The sequence below is a fragment of the Microtus oregoni genome, unplaced genomic scaffold (genome assembly GCF_018167655.1).
Source record: "Microtus oregoni isolate MIOR12 unplaced genomic scaffold, Mior012 000028F_ref0000031, whole genome shotgun sequence".
In the NCBI taxonomy this organism is placed as follows: Eukaryota; Metazoa; Chordata; class Mammalia; order Rodentia; family Cricetidae; genus Microtus; species Microtus oregoni.
Window position 1 is genome coordinate 25317472 of NW_024543087.1, and position 23174 is coordinate 25340645.

At 40.6% G+C, this 23174-nt stretch overlaps 1 protein-coding gene across 1 annotated transcript; it reads right to left on the reverse strand.

The window, feature by feature from the left end:
- Nucleotides 1-303: 303 nt before the first annotated feature.
- Nucleotides 304-23093, reverse strand: Copb2 (COPI coat complex subunit beta 2). The gene is made up of 22 exons (XM_041677089.1): nucleotides 22952-23093; nucleotides 18488-18625; nucleotides 16145-16231; nucleotides 15804-15930; nucleotides 14852-15000; nucleotides 12882-13028; nucleotides 11876-11975; nucleotides 11104-11246; nucleotides 10676-10875; nucleotides 9206-9316; nucleotides 7893-7981; nucleotides 7699-7805; nucleotides 6768-6911; nucleotides 6057-6187; nucleotides 5603-5810; nucleotides 3611-3721; nucleotides 2379-2593; nucleotides 1505-1597; nucleotides 1235-1415; nucleotides 1003-1071; nucleotides 837-905; nucleotides 304-646 (listed from the first exon to the last, which is right to left on the reverse strand). Exons 1-22 carry the CDS (start codon nucleotides 22952-22954, stop codon nucleotides 551-553), a joined length of 2718 nt encoding a protein of 905 aa, XP_041533023.1. The 5' UTR covers nucleotides 22955-23093; the 3' UTR covers nucleotides 304-550.
- Between the last annotated feature and the right edge of the window lie 81 nt (nucleotides 23094-23174).

The following is a 23174-nucleotide window of genomic DNA, read 5'->3' on the forward strand; positions in this document are numbered from 1 at the left end:
AACTTCTCTAATCACGTCAATGCAGGGAAAACAAAAACCACTTCCAGAGTACCAAAGTGTTGACAGCCCAGCTGGACAGTCAGGAGGTGTGCCCACAGCCAAACTATGCAGCCTGAGATAGTGATACAAGATCAGAAGGAGGGTTGGAAAAATGTCCCTAGTTATTCAAAGAAAGAAGGATGAGCTATTCAAAGAAAGAAGGATGAAGCTGATTCCCAGTGAGATATTTGGCTCAGGCATCTAAAAATCTAAAAACTCGATATCCATTTTCATTAGGAAGGAAACTCAGGAGTTTTTCATTAGTTCAAAAAATTTATGAGAGATGGTCTAATGGCAGACAGTATGAAAAAAAACAAAAGTGCACGTCTGCTTCAGTTAACAAGGAGAATATAGTAACTTAAATGTTGCCCATCAACTCCCCTGAAGATGAGGAAAAGGCAGTGTTCCCCCTGTTTACATATGCAAATCAAGGAGTTTCCATAGTTCTTGGTCAGGGTGATAATCAATTTGTATTTGTCTTGATCTGTTACTGAAGTAAATGGCAAACTGTTCAATCATCCAGAATATCTTCATCCAGATTGATATCTGTTGTGTCAATATCTTCTAATTCCAAATTATCCAAATCGACTTCTAGTTCTAGTAAGTTCTGCAAGGAAAGGGAGATGGCAAATGTTACACAGTGCTGTACTGAGTTACCTGGTTCACAGTCCAAAAAGAAACCTAGTTCCCTTGATATTGACGAGAGCATCGTCCTACTTGAAGCCTCTTTGAAATATGATACCAAAGACATCTAAAAGCCTGCCCTCCTGATTGAGGGTGGAGGATGTCTGACCCACCTTTTCTTCTTTCTGGGTAGGTTGGGAGGCTACAATAACTGGGCTAGAAGCAGGTTTCCCATCAGGTTCCTGAAAACTCAATAAGAGGTAAATATGAAGTCAAAGGAACTTGCCAAGAGATTTCAATCAACAATGACAATCACACTGTCACACGTTCTTCACGAACCTGCTGAATTGTGGCTCTCGAGGGCTGAAAGCCTTTTGCCTCTTCCATGACATTTCTCTCTTCATTTGGCTATCAAAATAAAACGATGATAAAATAAAATACTCTGAAATCAGAAATAATCTGAACACTTGGTCCAAATCCCAGACATTAGCTCTTAAACCATTTGAAGTTAGACTCATGGATGTTTCTTCCTTGCAGTCACACTAAATGAAGCTGGCGCTCTGCCACTCACCGTGACAAAAGGGTACTGTTTGGCTGGCCACAAATCCACATGTGTCTCCTTGACCCACTCTTCAACAACAAATGCTTCTTTTAATCCAGGGAAAAGGTTTTCATACTCTGTGGGGTCAGCAAGGGACTCTGCTGCTTTCTGGTTGACTTTTGAGAGGTTCTCCCTCCACAGCTTCACCACCCTAATATTAGAGACATCAGAGAACCAAACAGATGAAGCAATTGGGCCCTGTTTTCAGCTGAAACATTTCTCCCTAAACTAAGTGCATACCTTGAGACCTGGCTGGGTAAGTAAGTGCGGGCCAGGAAGGCAGCTTCTGGGAGTCTTCCTGTTCTGATCAAGAGCTCTAGGCACGCATCAAGCCTACAGAGGAAAGCAGAGGAATTGTTAGAGAAGTAATAGCACATAGAGATTAAAGTGTGAACCTGTTGCAGAAGAAGAATGCCCCCCCCTTACACATTCACTTCTGTTGCCAGCCTTAACATTGTCTACAAAACCAGGGGTGTGAGGGATAAGACAGCGTTCATGGCAGTGCTTAGCTTATTTAGTCTGAATAACTAAGAATATAATGGGACTTTTCAAGGAGGGTTATGGCAAGCTTGGTATGCACTCTGTAGCATGTCATAGTATAGCGGTAATACAGTTCAGAGAAAAATGTTTGATGACTCAGTCTAGGATTTTTAAGAATTGGCATGTACAGCAAGGGTAATAATACTTCCTACATGACTGGGCTTGCATTAACTCTGCTAGACCTAGAAATTCATGACATTTCCAAAGTGGAGCTCAAGCAGCAAATAGCAATTTCATCCCTCATCCTTGCACAAAACAAACCCAAAACGGCACAGTGTAGATAGTCCTCTGCCATTAGTCCTCTTGGAAGAGAACAGCTGTCTCCTGCTACCATTTGAAAAAATGGCCTAGGAGTAAGTAACTGGTAGACTCTGTAACCCTGAACAGCTCATGCAACTACGGTAGGTAACACTATTCTCTGGCTGCCCCCACTATTCAACAACACTCAGCTGTCCATGGGCTCTTTGCCAGGATTTGTGTTTCATACTCCTCTCAAACACTGCTATCCTCACAGTCAGCGTAGAAGTAACTGCCTATAACTCCTTAGTCTTTTAGACCTTGAGATAATACTTACTTGCCCTGTAAAAAGTAGCTCATGAATGCCACGTTATTTTTGCCATCTCTCTCTGCGCCTTCTGCTAACTTGTTGACCATATTGGCATTTCCAGAGGCAGTGGCCAAGAGCAGCAGACCCCCATAATCCTGGGCATGGTGCAAACACTCCTGGGCTAGGCTGAACTGACATTTACTAATGGCGAGTTCAGCAAGTTGTTTCCACTTCTGCTCCGACTATAAGAGATTAAGATAAAACATCTTTGGAAATAAACATTTAACGATATCAGTATTATCCTGTTACTTTGAACATTGCTGTGATGACATTATATAATTTTTGAGTTACGTTTGGTAAATGGGCCCTGTCAGTCAAAAGAAGGCATGATAATGTGTAATGAAAGGAAAATCACATGAAGAAAATTCAAATGGTACATGGATCAACTCATTTTTATGTTTAATTACATATAGAAACAATCTAAGCCATATAAATGGAATTTAAACATTAGACTGCAATTATTTTAACAAATCAGTAACACTCTTTTAGGAAGAGTAGAAAATTATGTCCTTAAATATTGAGTAATGATTATGGTTATTTGTAGCTTCCGAGAAATCAAGTAAAATACACATTTAAATGCTCTTGATAGCTACAATTTTCTGTACAATATTAATTTACTTGTAAATGCTGTACTTAACACATAATTGCCAGTACATAGTATATACAAAGATCTACAGAATATCAGAATTCTTTAAAATCAGTGCCTCTTGGGCTGGAGAGATGGCTCAGTGGTTAAGAGCATTGCCTGCTCTTCCAAAGGTCCTGAGTTCAATTCCCAGCAACCACATGGTGGCTCACAGCCATCTCTAGTGAGGTCTGGTGCCCTCTTATGGCCTGCAGACATATACACAGACAGAATATTGTATACATAATAAATAAATAAATATTTAAAAAAAAAATCAGTGCCTCTCACAAGTTTGTAATACAGCAAATTATTGACATGTTTAGATTCTGAGAGCCAGGCTAGACAGGAAAAAACTTCTCAAACAGATTACACAACTAACAGTATACTAAGTTTAACCCATTTAATTTATGCAAAGGCTATCAAAGCATTTTTGAAAAAGATCAAAGAGACAACAGCTTCACCAAAATGAGCCACTAATTCCTTGAAGAACATTAGTTAGAAAATGTTTCAGCAAAAACACGGAAGTACCTACTAACCCTCCTGGAGTTATGGAAAGTCATGGATTAGAACATACCTCTGCTTCCACTGCTAGCTGGTAAGCTATTTTCAGCTCTCCAAGTTGAAGAGCAAGCTCAAAACGATGTTCAGGATCTGTGGATACTGTAAGTGCTTGCTGCTTGAAGCCCTACACATTATTAAAAAGAAAATGTGTGACTTACAAAGAATGTGCACATACAGTATACAGACTACAAACTATTTCTCAAAAGACCTTACTGACAGGAAACCATAGCCCACAGTGGACCAAATGGAATTTAACTCCAAGTTATTTGACATCCATTAGCAGTCAAGAAGATACTACCAACAGTGCAAATCAGGAGCCATTTTTGGCATATGAAATTTTACACATTCCTATTTTTTGTGCTTTTATTTCTAAAATGAAAACTTTATATTTACATCTTTAAGATCATCCTGTGACAAGGATGCTATAGGAATAAGTACTTCAACTTAAAAGGTTTTTGGGAGAGCTGGGTGTGGGTCAGAACTGAAGAACTGATGTTTTTCATATATTTTAAGTCCTAATTAAATACAATTTAAATAAAATTTTAGTGATGTATCAGGGGTTCAAGGGGCACATGGTTCAGGTAAATGCAGCTGCTGGTAATCTCAAAAGTGGGCCTTAGAGGTCATCTAGTTCAGGTTTCATTTTATAAAGGTTAATGACAGAAACAGGAAGAGAAAGGCAGGTGAAAAGCAAAACGTTTCAATTTTCTATCATCTGAAGGTCATCTAGCAGCTGGGGTCCAGGCAGTGATGAGCTGTCATAGTTATGCTTTATTTGGTCTCAGATTCAGCCTATCAAGTGTCCAAAGGAAGAAAGGAAAGGTCTTCTCATGCTCTATTAAGCCATCAGGACAGGATTTTACAACAAATGTTGTAATTATAAAGTTAACTTGTGTAAGAACCACTGAGGGGCAAGTTTTTAGCTCTGGGAATGTAGCAGTGTCAGAGGAAATAGGGTGCTTTACTTCTCAGCATACTGGAGGAAAAAGCCTAGTATGGAGTGGTCAGGACAGAAGCCAGACAACTTTCAGAGTTCAATCTGGACACAGGATGGCTTTATGTTGCGGGATATGTACCACTCCACTTCCCCCACCTACCCGCTGGTGCAGTGTAAATACTGGTTTCTAGCCATAAACCAAGGACATTGAGCCTATAGTTAGTGATCCTAGAGAAGCTAAATAAGGAGAACCCAAAGAAAAACATATAGGCATCCTCCTGAATATTAACTTTCATCAGGCGATGAAAGGAGACAGAGACAGAGACCCACACTGGAGCACCGGACATAAATCTCAAGGTCCAAATCAGGAGCAGAAGGAGAGAGAGCACGAGCAAGGAACTCAGGACCGCAAGGGGTACACCCACACACTGAGACAATGGGGATGTTCTATCGGGAACTCACCAAGGCCAGCTGGCCTGGGTCTGGAAAAGCCTGGGATAAAACCGGACTCTCTGAACATAGCGGACAATGAGGACTACTGAGAACTCAAGAACAATGGCAATGGGTTTCTGATCCTACTGCACGCACTGGCTTTGTGGGAGCCTAGGCAGTTTGGATGCTCAACTTACTAGACCTGGATGGAGGTGGGGATTCCTTGGACTTCCCACAGGACAGGGAACCCTGATTGCTTTTCGAGCTGAGGAGGGGGAGGGAAATGGGAGGTGGTGGCGGGGAAGAGACAGAAATCTTTAATAAATAAATAAATTAAAAAATAAAAATAAAAATAATTAAAAAAAAATAAAAAGAACTTAAAAGGGGGGGTATGAGAGGACTGCTAAGACCAGCACCAACACTGACAGGCACCGAGGGTGCTGAGCTTAAAGACGAGTACAAGCCAAATGTGCCGCATGCTGCCATAGCAACTCAACTGAGAAATCTGACTTGGTGAGACAATCAGTGGTCAGTAAGAAACAGGAGACAGCATTCTACAATCCATATCAACATTCTGTCAAATGCTCATTTTAAAAATAAAGAGAAAAAAATAAGAAGGTAGGCAAAACCTCTCACCTGTTTTTCCAAAAAGTGTGCAACTCTGGTCCTCTGTTCTTTGGGAATGGTAGGGAGGACTTTATCAGCCATGCTGAAATCCCTCCGCATGACAGCAGTCTGGTATTCCAGGACTGAAACCAGCAGGGAGTAGCTAACAATGTTCAATTCCTTATCCCCCAGATAAAGCCTATTGTCTTTAGGAATATAGCCCAGAAGGTACATTGTCCTGTAACAGACACAGAAATAAAACTGAAGACCTATTCTATGATTATAATATTACACACACACTCTCCTCGCTTGCTCAAAATCTTTACATTTGATGGATGTGGTTTTGGTTACCATCAGAAAGTTTATTAAAACTAGTGTGGGGAAATCATCCTATCACTGTTCCAAGTCAAAACTACCTTTGGTTCACAAAGAACTTTTGAATTTAGGCTGCTTAAGAGAAAAAAAGCAAAATAATATTCAGTACCTGTCCAAGTGGGCAATGGTGACTATTTCTCCTCCCACGTAATAGTTTAATCTGTTCACAGAACTTGTGTAAATGAAGCAGTCACCCACCCACAGCCCAGTTTTCACAATTTCCTGAATTTCACCAAGAACCTATAGAAAGGAAACAAAGATTATTACTATCGTAGTCAACACCAGACACCTGTGAACAAGCTGGATATGATGAAGGTGGTAAGGGAACATAAGGAATGCAAAGTGAAATTCATTTCGAGAACATTCACCCAGGAATTTCTGTCTTCATTTAAAGATGGTGTTACATGAATATTTATACTGTAAAATCTCATTGTTGATCTAAACTGCTCAACACACATGAAACTGGAATGCTAAGTATCCCAGAGTCCTTTAGGACGTCTATCCCCACAGTGGGTGGTTTGTTTCTCCCATTTCAGGGATCATTTGAATTATTCTAGCTCAACAGTCTTAGAACCAAACATCTTCAAGTTTCCTTAGTGAAGGTATCAGAGTATGCCTGCAGAGTTCCTAAAAGTCAGAGCACACATTTATTTCAAACATACTTACTTTCAACTTGTTTGTGCCAAGATTTAAATTTTTATGTTATCAAAACTTTCACTCTCCCCAAACCTAATTTACACAGAAATGTTAAAATCAGCGTAATCTGTTTTAAGAATACAAAATATTAAAAACAAAGCCTAAGATGAGCTGAGACACTTACCTCAAAGGCATCTTCAATGCCATCTTCAGTAACCCCCTCATGTGTTTCCTGTGCAGCCAAGACTTTTTCTGACAGATATTTAAGAATAAAAAATGACTCCTCAGTGGCAATACAGACCAGCTCTCCAGAATCAGACCAGAATATCTGCAACCCGACAAACAGAAACACTGATAACTGATCTGCCTTCCTGTGTGGCCACCACAAACTACACTCTTTTCACTCCAGGATCGGTCTCACAGGAAGGGTAGCAACTGTGCAGTGTATTACATACAACTGGAAGGCAACAGCATAGGGCTGTTGTACTTAGCCCAGGAAAGCCAATGGGAGACAGGAGTGCTGTCATTCAGGAAGGGTGCTCTGCTCCCAATTCTCTAAACCAGTGATTCTTACTCCTTATTTCTCTCTCTCCATACACGTATGTGCACTCATACATAAAGAAAAAAACACCACCACAAGACAGTACCCTCTGTGGGTCATGGCCCTATTCTCTTATCAGACAGACTCAGGACCATAGGGAGGCAAGATGCTCCCTAATGGCAATGTCTTAACAGTGAAAGCTGTCAACCAACTGGCGTCTCTAAGGCTGTTACTGGAGAAGGGCTCCTGACCATCAGCACATGAAGCATGGAAAGGCTTTTCCACATTAAAAATTCCCTAATTTCTTTTCTTCAACATGCATATTCACTTTGTTAAGATCATTTAAAATTTGAACGGCATTTGGAATTTGTATAACATTCTATGTTTTTACAAATAGCCAATGTTTACTATCTGATTCCAATGCAGAACTGATATTGTGAGCACTTCTTAGATAAATGCCATGGTCTCCAGCACAACGGGACCAGGATAGCAGTATGCAAAGGGCCCTTCTTGACGTGAGGGACTCAGATATTTCAAAGAGAAACCTCCCAAAAGCAACCAAGGGGACACTCACATGCTTGGGCTGAATTTCAATTCTGCGGATGAGTTCTGTATTGTCCCAGTCATAGAAGGCTAAGCCATTCACAGACCTGACTCCCAGCAAGAAGCCCCCATAGATACCTTTAAAAGGACACAGAGAGATTCCACTCAAATATTCTGAGCCATTACAAAGATTCTCAAAGTGTGTCATAAATAAATAGCACTCACTTTCCGCTCCAAAATCGGGTTTAAATGACTTTTTTTCCTTAAAGTTCTTAAAAATCTTTACAACACTGTTGCTTTCTCTTATTGCATACCTAAGGAACAGAGGAAACGACATATTAAACACTAAATCATAATTCCATCAAATGTTAGAAATATCTTCAACTACTTCTAATTTAATATTAATTATTCAAAAAATAAAATATATCCCCATTTGCTGGGCGGTGGTGGCACATGCCTTTAATCCCAGCACTCGGGAGGCAGAGGCAGGCGGATCTCTGTGAGTTGGAGGCCAGCCTGGTCTAGAAGAGCTAGTTCCAGGACAGGAACCAAAAAAAAGCTACAGAGGAACTCTGTCTCGAAAATCCAAATAAATAAATAAATATAAAAAAATATATCCCCATTTGAAAAGTCACTGACCTGTTTTTGTCCTAGGATAAAACTTTACAGTTAGACAAATAATGAATGAGTTTCATGCTATATGTTATGCAAATTACTAAGGTTTATAAACCATTTTAGAAACCAGAAATGACACCAATATCCATCAAAGGTGAGTGCTTAGGTTGTGGTGCACCCATTCAAAGGAACACTACTTTACATACAAAAGAACTACTTATTGATACAGATAAAAACATGGGTGATCTCAAAAGCCAGAGCCTAGAATGCTCCAATGATATGAAACTCCAAAGACATCTAAAGAAGAAATTCTGACCTATAACATAGCAAAAAACAGATCAGTGTTTGTCTGGGACTGCGGAGTGAGTTGACTAGATGGGGATAATCTGACTTTGTTGGTAGTTATGAACTGTATACACTATAGAGAGCTAAGGTGACTTCTGCTTTCATGACAGCATTTTATGAATATTCAGAATTCGGACAGAAAGGGTTAAGAATGAACAGCAGGGGACACGCAGAAATTGAGTTTTAAAAAAAAGATCCATTAAAGTTCTTGTCCAGGTGACATGGCATAGCACCATCTCTCCCAACTATAAAGGGCAGGGCAGCCAGCCCCATGGGAGACCATGCCTGTGATGGCTTCCTAATGATTTGATGCTGGGCCTACTTTGCCTTAAACCCCAAGCATCAAGTCCTGTCACAGGTTTCCTCAGATACAGGTCTTAGATCCCCAGTTGAATGGATTTATTACATTAGCCTGAGTGAGCCGGCTCAATGGTAACTCAGACAGGAGACGGGCAGTTTATCCTCTCCAAACGCCTCAACGAAGCTGTTGTGGGGGAACTCTCTTAACATAGAAAAGCACCAACCACACTGGCACCAATACCCTATTTACAATCAGGCATCATGCAACTAAAACTTACTCTGAAGAATCGTGGGCCCATGCAAACTCCTGGGCAGACCCAAAGCTCTTGTTTCTCAAAGCCATTGCTGTGTAGATGATATACTCCCCATCGCCACACACCACAACAAACCTAGAAATGACAGAAGTCACAGTGGCAATCGCAAGAAGTATCAGGAAACAGTAATCCACATTTATAATAAAATAACTCAGTAACAAATGCTTCTTTAGTCAATTATTATAATTTAAAATGTTAGTTACACATTTCTTTGCATATGCTGTATATAATATTCTAAGCAACGAGTCCAAAAGCAATTATCAATATAGGGTAAATGACAAAAACATTGTTGCAGTGGCCTTTTCTGGTGAACAGGAGCCAGAAGAGCAAGCACAGCTGGAGATGCAGAGAACTCCAGTCACGCGGTAGTGCTTGCTGAGCACCAAGATGCCCACCACCTTGCTCATGGTATTCACACCACAAGGCACTACCTTACAGCAAGTTTACCTGCACACCGATGTACATCATTTATATGAACAAAAAATCTTATTCAACTGATAAATTTATTAAAGTATTAAACAGGATCATTAACATTTAAATAACAAAAATAGCATGTTACATACCCAAACATCTCTTCCCAATAGACAAAATACCTCTTTTCAAATTTCATTTAGAAAATAATAATGTCTGTTATTAAAGGTCAGTCTAAGGTAAAATGAACCTTACAGCAAAAAAAAAAAGTTTGAAGATATTAATATATATGCCTTAACTTTCATAAGGTAATTAAAAATGTAATCATCATTGATTAAACCATAATACCATACTTTGGTCATTTATGATAGCGAAGATGGCTTAAGACATCCAGATACACTATAAAATGATCTATAAGGCTCTAGAGCAGTGGTCCTCAGCCTTCCTAGTGCTGTGACCCTTTAATACAGTTCCTCATGCTGTGGTGACCCCTAACCATAAAATTTTTTGTTGCTACTTCATAACTGTAATTTTGCTACTGTTATGAATTGTAAATACCTCATATGTGATACCCCCAGAGGGGTCAAGAACCACAGTTGAGAACCACAGCTCTAGAGGTTTGAGTTAAACTTACTGTTGTAGAAACTTCTCTCACACAGCAGTTATTACTTTATAAATCTTAAAGGAAAACAGAACTGACGATTCAGATTGTGAATAAGAAACACAAGTTTTCTAATCCCAAACTTTCAGAAGACACACTGGAGCTAGTCTTCCATAAGAACAGTAAGGCCACTCGTAGGATAGGACCAGGTCCCTGACCCCAAGAACACAAATCCAGTGCATCTGAAGTACAAGGAAACAATACCATGCAATGACATTGTGCCACTCTGCGTGTCAACTCCATCAACTGACGTGGCTGCCTGCAACTGTGGAACCATGGAGCAGGGTCCAGCATGGGGATGGATTAAGGACAAGCTGTGCAGATGCGAAGTTGCTCTGAGAGGGATGTTAGTGACAGCTTACCTCCCGTTAGGATTGTGCTGGATAGTCTGTGGATATATTTCACAACTGCCCATATCCTTTACTGCCAGTGGCAATCTTTCTCCATCTTTAATTTCAGCATCACCCATTGCTTTTAGGTTGGCCTGTTGAACTTCTGAATGCTTGGCCCAGATTATCTTTCCATTGGCATCCATGGACATGGCAGGTTCCTCCCGACCAAGCTGGAACAATGACAGATAGCTCTTAGTGACTAAAAGAAAGTCAAAAACCACACAACAGTTGTTTCCCCCTCATGGAGTCTTATTTTCTTTCTTCCACGTTAAACTGTCATTGCCTAATCTCCTCTAGTTAATGATGGAAATGTTAATTTAACACAACTGATGACTTGGAAGATGGCCTTACACCAGTGGCTCTGCCTATGTCTACACATTTAAACAAAGTATAATTACCTTAACAATGATGCTCCCTTCATCATAGCCCAGAGCGACATTGTTGGACCCTCGCAGACTGGCCACACACCACACCCTCTCCATTCCATAATTCAGTGTGCTCTCAAGCCGGTAGGTGCTAGAATGCCAGATTCTCACCGTTCCTAAAAAGCAACATGAACATTCCCTTTGGATATGAACGATGTGAGCTTTCCTTTTAGATATGAACATCTAAGATAAACTGTGGTGAATGAGCTGCATGGAAGTCTTTCTATTTCAATAAAAGTAATTTCTAGTAATTTTATGACATTTAGATCTATATTCTTTATCTGAGTTTACAAAGCAACGAAAATGAAATAGCAAAAAATTTACAACTAAGAAACTAGAACTAGGCAATTAAATTTAAGTGTAAAAACATGTATCACATGTTTGCTGGTGTAACTTCTCCCTCTTGCTATATTTCTATGAGTAGCATGTTCTCATCTCTTAATCTACCCAAAACACGTATTTCAAGGTGGCAGAGCCTGAATTTGAACCCAGGTCTGTCAGACTCCAGATCACAGGCTTTTTCAGTTCCTCTCTAGACTATCTGATGTCCTTTTATTTAAGTGATAGTGTAAAAGACACTAGAATGGTGGTGATAAAGCCGCTTTATTCTCCTCATATTGTAAGCCTAGAATCCTAATCCAAATGTGGAAACAGGTCGAAATCTCCCACTGAATGCTGGGCACCACTTGGTTTAAACACGCAGTGAGTCATGTCAAGCACACAAGTGACACTGACTCTGACCTACCATCTTCTGACCCTGTGATGATGATGGGCAGCTCAGGATGGAAGCTTGCACAGGACACATTCTGGGCATGCCCCTCCAGGGTCTGCACACAAGTTTTATTCTGAAATCAAGACACAGAAAACAGATTCAGTACTGAAAGCAAATAACACATTTTTAATTTTCTCAGTGCACTTTCTCTCCGCCTGATAGTGGTTATGGCAAACTCAACAGACCTAATACAGACATTTTAAAAGCATTATTCTTTTGTTTTATATATGACTATGTTCTTCAATTATGTCATAGGTAAAAGTAAATGCGATTATTACACTTAAAAAAAAATCCCAAGAGATAGGTTTTGTCTGAATATTATTTTCCTGATAATTACATTACTTTTGTCTATGACATAATCAATTTCTTTATTACACAGACTTCACCCTTGGTCGAAGGAGACCATACTGTTTTAGCCTTTTAATTTTTTTCTAGATTAACACAAATCTAAGAAAGTTTCAAAGTAAAATTGTGGTTTGTTTATTTTTTTAGGCCTACTTGCTTGTGGAAACTTTTTTCCCAGACAGAGTCTACATAGCAATCCACCTGCTTCAGTCTCCCTAATACATAGATGGTACCACTACACTCTGCTGTTGGGAAACTACTTACGATGTGAGAATGTGGAGTGTAAGTGCACACCTAGGAGCGAGGTTACATCACAACACTCACTGCTGTGCTTGTGTTCTTTCAGACACAGAGGTCTGGGAATGAGGACACTCAGACACGTGTGCTTTAATATGACAAGGCAAAAGCCCTTTAAACAAACAATAAGCATGCTGGCATTTTGTTCTTAAAATCTTAAAATGCATTTGTATTTGTTTTTATGAGTGGGAGAATTCTAGGACCACAATTTAGGTGCAAATACTGGGGCCTTAACTAAGACTCTCTACAGAGTTCTTCCTTCCAAGTCTCAGCGGTGCTATAGGAAGCAGTAAAGACCAAGTCCAGCATATAGCAAGGAAGGGTATAGGAACTGTACCTGATAATCCCATATCTTAACAAGACGGTCATCTGCACCTGAAATGAGGTACGGCTTGTCGCCACCACTGTAGTAATCAATGCAATTCACGCCCTTTTCATGTCCCTCCAGAGTGAAGTTTGGTGATGAAGACCCCAGCTGCCACACCTTCAGAAAACAGCAACATTTGCCAGTCAGCACTCTGAGAGGCAGCTCCACCCACTCCTCACAGGAGACATCAAACACCATAGCCAAGACAGTGTTAACTTCCAGGGAGCATAATCACTGCTCTCTGCAGATGCCAATTCCCAGGCTTCTCCATACAAATTATGGTTCAGCTCGTGTCTAGTTAGTTTTTTGTCAACTTCACACAGCTAGTCATCCGGGAAGAAGGGCTCTAATTGAGAAAACACCTCCATCAGAATGGCCTTTTCTTGATTAATAATTGATGTAGGAGGGCCCAGCACACTAAGGGGGGGTGCCACCCCTAGGCAGATGAGCCTGGATGGCCTGAGAAAGCATGCTGAGCAAGCCATTAACTATGGTGCTCCTCCACAGTTCTGCTTCTATTCTGCCTCCAGGTTCCTGCATGAGTTCCTGCTCTGACCTCCCTAGATGATGGACTAAAAGCTATAAGATAAATAAGCCCTTTCTTCCCAAGTTGCTTCTGGTCAGTGTTTCATCACAGCAACAGAAAGCAAACTAAGAATACCGGTATACAGGCAGAGTGCAAGAATCAGTACAAAACACTTTGAGGATCTCTGCTTAAAGGTAAGTAAGGGTTTGACAAGCAATTTAGTGGATTGGTAACATGTACTAAAATGAAAGAAAACCTGTCAGGCAGAGAGGCACAAGCCTATGTTCCCAGCAACTGGGAAGTTGAGAAAATTGAGAATGTGAGGCCAGTATGGGCTACACAGTAAATTCTGGACCACCTTAGGATACACTGGGGACCCTGACTCAAAAATAAATATATAAACCTAATTTAGTAAAGAAGTTAGAACTGATCTGTTTCCCACCTATGTCAAAAGGGCAATTAAACAAAAGGTTAGTTACAAGGCTAGGTAAAAATCTGAAGATCTTCAAACACATAATAGCTTAAATGAGTTAAATTAATAAAAATGTTATATATATGTAAGCAAAAATAATATGACTTGGATTTTATTTTAAGTCAATGTACAGGAAGACAGTATGAACAGAAATCTGACTACACTCGCTGCAGCATGCATGTACTGTGTCCAGTACAGCCAAGGCACTGTGCTGTTCTCTCAGAATGTCTTCTTGGGGCTGTGAAAGGGGAGATACAGCTCCTGCCCCAAACATCCAGTCTGTCATGGGGATAAAGGATTCCAAATTACATGAATTATGACTCAATGTGAAGACTGTTAATAGCTAGGGAGAGTGGCATACAGTCCAGAGCTCAGGTGCTTGACTTGAGTTTCTCAGAATGACTCTCTGTGCAAACCCTTAGAGAGCTGCAGAAGATAAATGTCCGGAGAGAAATAAATCTAAATGGGAGAAAGAAAAGACCAGAAGTCCAGAGGAATTGCTGGCGGAAGGCAATGTTCTAGGAACACTCGTGGCATTTCTAGAGGACAGATAGTATAGAATCAAGGTTATACTGGTGTCTATAACAACAGCTCACATTAGCCCTGACAATTTTGTATTTCATTCTTAGGTAGCTGTAGTTTGCTCTGAAAGCGTGAACAGACAAGATGAACTCTATAGATAAAAGAAGCCCATAGGAAGAACAGAGACAGGAAGGGGAAATGGCAGCAGACAGAATTTAAATGTGACTCAGACAAATGATGAGGAAGAGGTAACAATGACTAAAGGACACACAGAAAACGGTGACCTAGAAAATCATGGCAATGCTTCCTATCTTAAGATCCTAGAGTGTACACTAATTTTACACTATGTTCCTTCCATAAGAGCACAGGAGCAGTTTTCTGGCTAGGCACAGGAAAGCAGAAAACAGAGTGGACACCTACCTTGATGGTCCTGTCCAGAGAGGCACTGGCGAACTGATTGTTATCTTTGGGGTTTATCACAATCTGCATAACGTAATGTGTGTGTCCTTCAAACACTTGTGAACAAGACCATTTTTTATCCCAGTCCCAGAGCTTAATAAGCATGTCATCTACAACAAAAGAAAGTCAAGTCAGTTGTAATTTGCTTTTCATTTCTGTAGTGAGACAGTCTTGGTTTCTTTTAAGGCAACAAACTAGCAGAGTTTACACACTCCGTTACCTAAACCATAGAACCAATGCTAGAAAAGATCTCCAAGTACCCATTTACCTCATGGCAAACCTAACTACAGAACAGGAACAAAATGTATATAATTAACTACTAAAAGCAGACAAAAACCATGAGGATAAAAAAATCTTTTAATTTAATTTAAGAGGAGCTGTGATCACCATCTAGGTCTGACTGGACAGCGCTGACTGCTGAAAGAGGCAGCTTTTGTCTGATGAGACAGACTGCTTTATAAAAGTTCTCACTTGTTAATTTAAGAACATTTCAAAGACTACTACCAACTCAGGGCTACCCAGGGTAATCACCCTCCCACAGGGCCACTGCTTTACACTAATACCAGGGAGGTAGGTAATCTGAATATGTAGACAAACCAACCAATGTCCATGGCAACCTGCCAATAGCCCATTCATCAGCATACTAACGAGCTTTCTGCTCCCTAGACACTGAAGCATCTAGACCTTTGTATTTTCCCTGACAGGAATTGGAGCAATTGCAATATCATCCTAAATACAGTTACTTCATTAAAATACACAGGTGGGCAGCATCAGTGGCACAGTAATGCATTCAAAAGTTTAAAAGACGCCTGGAGTGAGAGCTCCACTGCTAACAGCAGTTAAAGTCTAACACGCCTCACTGAAAGGAAATCATTACTCAGAGTGCACACGACTGAAACAGGTTGTCTCTTACCACTGCTGGTGAGAATGAACGGCTGGGTGGGATGAACAGCAATACAGCGAATGTAATCTGAGTGTGCTTCAAACATATGTACTCTCTCCAGGGTGTTATAATTGAACACTCTAATCTGCATATCATCCTAGGAATAGAGGGTTTAAAATGTTACTACTATGAGGTAAACTGCATAAAAAGCTAAAGAGTATTATTATAGGCTCAAGGCAAGGCATAACATCCATCCTTCAAATGCTACATTTAATTAATTATCTAAACAAATCAGGCATTACAATTCTGCAATTGGTATTTATAACCACTGGCCAATCAGAGGATAGAGTTTCATATTCGGAAGTACTTACTGCTCCTGTCACTACCCAGTTCTTCCTTGCGACAAACTTTGCAGCTCGAACAGGAAGATCACATACTTCAAACGTCTTCACCAGTGTCTTGAAATGTTAACAAGAATAAACAGGTTGAGTTACGAGGAAACAACTGAAAGGTCTTATTCTGCTCTACTTAAACATCAGACTATAAAGCATTTCTAGTTTAAAATGTTGTTAAAGAACGTATGACAGCTCAACATTAAAATGCAGGAGAGGGACTAATCACCCTTTCTTTAGCAGATTTGAAAATAAAAAATTAAAAGAGAAAGCAGATGGTCACAGGACGGCATTCTGGACCCTCTGTCCTCTGGCCCTCCTCTCTTTGGAAACCTTTACTCCCTTCAGTACCACCGCTCAGGGGGAATCAAGTTCACTTTCTATATTCCCACCATGCTCTGCAAGGGGGAGGCATCACCACTGTGCACCCACACCTACAACAGTGCTGAATTCAGCTGCTGTGCGGTCCACTCAGCTACCTGTTCAGTTAGCTTAAGTTTCCTTTAAAAATTGAGCCACAAGGGACTGGAGAGATGGCTCAGGGGTTAAGAGCACTGGCTGCTCTTCCAGAAGACCTGGATTCAATTCCCAGCAACCACATGTTAGTTTACAACTGTCTGTAACTCCAGTTCCATGGGATTTGACACTCTCACACAGACATACATGCAGGCAAAACACCAATGCACATAAAAATAAACTAAAAAAAAAGAGCCATAAATGGGGTGTAGTGGTGCAGTGGCACACACCTTTAATCCCAGCACCTGGGGCAGAGGCAGGCAGATCATTGTAATTTTTGAGGCACGAGAGCCAGGGCTACACAGTGAGACTCTGTTTTCAAAAATAAAATAAAATAAAATAAGACTTTTTGAGCCCATAGAAATGACACAAACAAGATATAATTTCTTTTTCACATCTTAGCAACATTATTTCTAGAAAAATACTATGGGGATTTTGTGGTTATTGTTCGTTTGTTTTAGTAAGCATGAAAACTAAGAAGTTTAGATGTCCCCCGGGTGCTCAGAATGGATCATCTACATAAGTTAAGGGGGAAATTCTGGAATCTAGAAAAGTCAGATATGAACAGATATCTTTGCTTTCCCATTTTAAATGCCTGTTCTTTAAAATTCTAAAAATTAAACTATTTTTTTTTTAAAGTTTTGTTTTGAGACAAGAGTTTCTCTGTGTAGTCCTGGCTGTCCTGAAACTTGTTCTGTAAACCAGGTTGGCCTTGAACTCGGAGATCCACTGTCTCTGCCTAGGATTATGGGTATGTGTTGTCCTGACCTGGCAAAGCTATCATTTTTAACACCTTTCTATACCAAGAAAGCAATAATGAAGAGTTTCAGGAACATGACACATCTTACTGGTTCATTAACCAAGACACACTGAAAAAAACCAACAGAGTCTGGTTTACAAGAACTGCTAAGGCCACGCTGGCTTCCCAGGACAGACTTCAAAGATTCTTAAGACAAATCTTGAATAAGTGCCACCAAGATACACAGCTGCTACCAGGTAACTATGACATCAACAGAGCAGCTGAATGAGTCTGCAAGATAGCAAAAAAAGGCACAAAATCTTTTGAATTAACAAATCCAAGGCTGTTTGGAGCAGTGCAAAGAGGCCAGCTGTAGAGCAAACCGTCATGACTGAGTAACATACGAGGTGCTGCGGTGGGACAAATGGCAAGAAAAGTCAACTCACACTCCAGGAGCTAAACCACCTAAAGAGTGGAGAAGGCCGCATGCTTCAGCCATGGAAGTGCTCCATGTAAGTCAAGAAAGTAGCAGCTCACACTGAGATGGTTCTTTGTGAGTCAGAAACAACTGCCTGTCATTTTATTCCATGGGCTTACCAGTTCTGTCATGCAAAGATCACAACAATTATCATCCATTCAGAGTAATGAATCAAGACTCAGTGTGGTTAAGATTTGCCAGTAAATTAGCAGCAGGTAGGCACCAAATAATAAAACATTGCTGTTGTTTTAAAACACTGTACCTATTACCTCAAAAAGGGCACCAAATTTCCTTATTTGAAATGTAAGAGCATTTGGATTCACCCCTAAAAATGCTGTTGCCACTCTCAACATACACGAATGGCAACTAGTGACAGAGGGGAAAAGAGAAGCAGAACAAAAGTTGGTGATAATATTATCTACACCAGCATTGCTGTATTTAAATACCACATACAATATGCCCAGAAGAGTTTCTCCCACAAGCAACACCCACACAAACCTAACTCCTATTGAGAAGCAACACACATACAGCTGTTGGACTCTGGTGCTTCTTTATTAATAGTGGTATTTTATTGCTAATGAAGTCTTACCTGAGTTTCATGATTCCAAACACACACGCTGCCATTGTAAAGACTAGCCAACATCCATGGCTCTGTAGGATGCAAATCCACACTCTTAACTCGATCAGATCTAGCAGTTAGCTTTCTCTTGATGTCAAGTCGAAGAGGCTAAGGAGAAAAGAAAATTGTTGAGAAAATTAAATTGTTAAATAAAATATTTTTGAAATGATATATCAAGAGGCTTATGAAACAATTGTTTTCACTTTGTTAAATTTTGAATAGTTTCATGTCTAATGCACACGTTAATCACACTTAGAAAAATGAGATTTTTTTTTAAGTTTGTATTTATAGCAGTGGTTTTTAAATTTTACTTATCCAGACCTCTTTCTTTATACACTTAAAATTTATGAGGACTTCAAGTGATAATGTTGATATGTAACAAAAACAATCACCTCAAACACCTCTGGCCTCAAACACATCTAGTTAGGAAGCGGAGTACGTAAATCATTTCTTGGAGAATGGATGTTGCTTTGATGCTGCCTGAGTGAGAAGGGGGTTCCTTAAAGAACAAATCCACGGGTCTATCCCATACTCTGAATAGATATCAACTCCTGCCTGGCTTTTTATAACGTAATACACTGGTCATTTGAGAAATGAAGGTTCATTGAGTTACACAGATCCATAAATATGACATATTTCATTACACTGAATCAGAAGTCACATTTATTAATACCACTACCTACTTTAGCTGATAGGCCTTTGAGTATGAGAAATACACGAAGTTCAGTCTCTAAAATTCTATCATCAGTAATAAACATGGTCAGGGACCAGGTAACATCTTTCAGTTACCAGACTATGTCTAATAAATGTCTGAAGAAGCAGCACCATATCAAGTAACGCCTGCAACCTGAACTTTATCTGTATTGAAGTGCCTTTTGCACCAGACATATGTGGCTTTACAAATATTTTACACATCCTCTTTCTGTCATGCAAATATTTAGAAGATGCCTACTCAGGTGTTGAGATTGACAGCATTCTTACAAAAAGTCTTACTTTAAAAACAACTGTTTGACAATCAAGAATATATCAGGTTGGGTGTAGTGGTACACTCCTGTAATCTCAGCACTTTAGGCCCAGGAAAAGAGGACTGTGAGTTCAAGGTCAGCCTGGGCCACAAGGTAAAACTCTTGTCTCAAAAAGGGTGTGTCATCAGCACAGTCTAGCATGTTCCAGCATGGTCACCTTTCATCAGTGCAAATATAAACCTAATGGAAAGGCCAATAGCATCCTACTACTGGTGAAACTTCGGATCTGTGGCTTCAGAAAACAGTAAGGGACCTCTAAGGAACTACAGATGATACTTCTAGAACACCTACTTTATAGACAGGTAAATAAATGCAAACTAAACTAAATTTAAACATCAACTAAATCACAATCTCATGTCCATGCCATTACTGTTATATGAGGAACTATTGTGAAGCTGTAGTCATCCTAAGCCATAGGAAATGAGCTCTTTGGAACTAATCAGACATGGGGGTGGGGGATATTTAAACTGTAGACAAGCAGTAATGTCTGATCAACAAAGGTTTTATTCATGTCCATAAAGGCCTTTTGAACTTATAGAAACACTGAAAAATTAGAACTAATTTGAACAAAACCAAGCCATAAAATAGCAATAGTTTTAAAACTGCCCCTTTCCAGTCAGCCTCATTACCTGAACCACGGAACAGAAATGATTTGACCAACCGGTTTCTGTTTCTCCCAGGGATGCCATTTCAGAAGTAACCCATTAGACAGCGATGCCCTGGAGCAGCAGGTTCCACTCTCTCCTATGGGCTAATTTAAAACGCATTTCCCTTTCAACAAGCCTAAAGCACAATCTGAAAGCTTTCTTGGCAGGAAGAGTTACTGGACTAGCTTCTTTGCACTGTTCCATTCACGAATGGGACAGAAATTTAGGGTGACTTTTCAACACGAGGATCCAACAGAGGTAATATCCTGAAACAAACACCTACCACGGTCTCTCTTCCCTCTTTTAGATCTCTGTCAGGTGTAGGTCACTGTCTACTGCTCTTCAGTGCATGCCTCCCTCACCTCCAACAACTGTTTTCAAGATCCATGTTCTAACTCTTCAGGTCCCTTGAGAACACTTCCACTGTCACTTGTTCCTATCCATCTCAAACTTACTCAAGCCACCATCTTTAAATCATACGCCAATCAGGAAGGCGGCATCTTCTCAATGTCTTCTGAACCTTTGCCCTACTCACTACTGTCACAAATTTTAACTTCTTCCTCTCATCTTAGAGTCAACAAACAGGAAGAATATTTATGCCAGGAGTCATAGTGGGATCTTTCGCACAAGCTACCACATCCAAGTATATACTTATAAATATATACTTTATGCTCACAATGATTTAAAATTGATCAAAGTGTTCAGGGATCTTTGAACAACCCCGTACAGCTCCACATACTCTAATGCGCAGACACTACTTTAAAATGTCCATTACTGCAGGCAAGAGCTCCTGCAGTCATACTTACCATCACAGTCACAATGTAAAAGCTACTATAGCAGGTCCTGGATAGTTAAAGTACTCACAATGTATCCTCATCCCCAGACTTAGTTCAAATGCCACTGTCACCAATATGCCCTTTCTGATCAGCCTAGCCAGGACTCCTCCCCATTCACCATGGTACATCTGTGCACACAGCTCTTGCTTACTGAGTGAATACTTCTTAAGGGCAGGATCACTGCTTATAGAGGTCTTTCTCTCCACAGCTTATTTATTTGGGAATGGGGAGAGGAACAGGTGTATTAACAAAGTCCAGAGTCTTGCTACATTCAAACCTCAGCTGCAACAGTTAGATATGCAGTAAAAAGTTTGACTTTCATAAACAGGGATAATAATATCTACCTCTTGGTGCTTTGAGCAGTAAATTCAGAGTTCAGTTAGAGCAGTGCAAGGCTTATAGTAACCACCTCATATGCATTACTCATAATGATCTACAGGCGTCTATGAAAATCAGCTGGCAAATGTTTAGCAAAATGCAAGACAGTAAATACTCCTATGGTAAGTGGACAAACGTATACATTCATGTTTTGTGCTTTCAACTCGAGACTTAAAATACAGTCATCCTTTGGTGTCTGCAGATGGTTCCAGTACCCTCCACCAAACCAAAATCCATGGTTGCTCAAGTCCACTTATATAAAATGGTGTGGTATATGCTTCTAATCTACCCATTGCTCTCTGCCATCTCTAGATTAGTTAAAACACCAATACAAGGTCAAAGACTTATACTATCACAAGATAAATGTCAATGCATGTTCATGGTATTTTCCCCCAAATGTCTTCCAGTCAAAGCTGGTTCCGTCTGTGGGTGTGGAAATGGCATAAAGAAATGAAAGCAATATTTGACTATTAAAAAATGTCTTAAGATGAAATTAGGCATATCCAAGGACTTTCTCTAAAATGACCCAATCAATATGAGCTGTTTAATATAAAATGATTACCATACAAGGTCTGTTGAAGTGGCTTCTCAACTTTGGGGACCCAATAAAGTGTACAAATGAGGATGGTATGGGAGGAGCTGGAAACACTAAATTTTATTCCAAACTCTTCCTCCAAGAGGTTTTCTGGGAGTTGCCATGCCTTTCACTAGCCAATCCTGTTTCAACTTTTCCACAATCTGCTTTGTGAAAATGTAGTCTTAAGTGTTTTTTTTTAAACCACCAGGTAAGGGACTTGGAATTATTTCCTCCAGTCTTCAATCGCCAGAATATTTGCTCACGTGAGCCATAAAAAAATAAAACAGGCAAGAAAATATTTACGAATACAAATACTGATTTTTTTTTCTTACTTTTTTTCCCAGGAAAGATAGCCTCACACGTTTTACATTGTAACGATCCCGTGCAGAGGCATTTCGGGTCACATTTGGGCGTGACGGTGATGATCTTTTTAAAAAGTGCAGAAAATCACATAAGCTAGTTTTATAAACAATTTCTTAATCTTTCTTTGCCCCTAGAAAACGACGACTGAAATGCCACCTTTGACTCCATACACATTTGACTTTGTTTTCCTCTAAGTTTGCAATGTGGGGTCTGCACACTACCAAAATACCGCGCGCAACCTGGATGCTGGATTAGCAGACAGACACCAGCTTAATGACAGAATGAAGTGATTTTTGTCCAAGTTGCCTTTGGGGTCCGTTTTCTGCCCCTGGCTTTCACTTGCGCTACTGGACCCAGTGCAGAGGGCGGGTGCACAGACAAGCGCCCTGACTGCAAGGAGGGCCAGCAGCTGCTCACTCGCAGGCACCCAAACCACCCCAGCCTCCAGGTCAGGCCTTCTGCCTAGCAGGGTTCCAACAGGACGGGAGGACCCCGCCAGGCCGCAGCAGGGGCGCAGACCGCGTCTCACCACGGTCCCCAGCCCGGGAGCCCCCGGAACCCGCCGCATCCGGTGAGCTTCGCTCTCTGTCCCGCAGGGCCCGACCTACCATGGCTCCGACTGTCCGAGCCCGAGCCTCTCACAGGCTCCCGGTGTCACTGATCCTGAGGAACCCACCGACCCGTGGACCGGCTGACCCACTGACGTGGAACTTCCGGGAAGCGGTTCTCGCGATACTCGGAACCAGGCTGTGCGCCTGCGTAAATTCCCCGAAAGGCGGTCTGTGCCAGGCCCCGCCCCAGTTTCCTAGGTAACGCGGCTTTCGGCGCCTC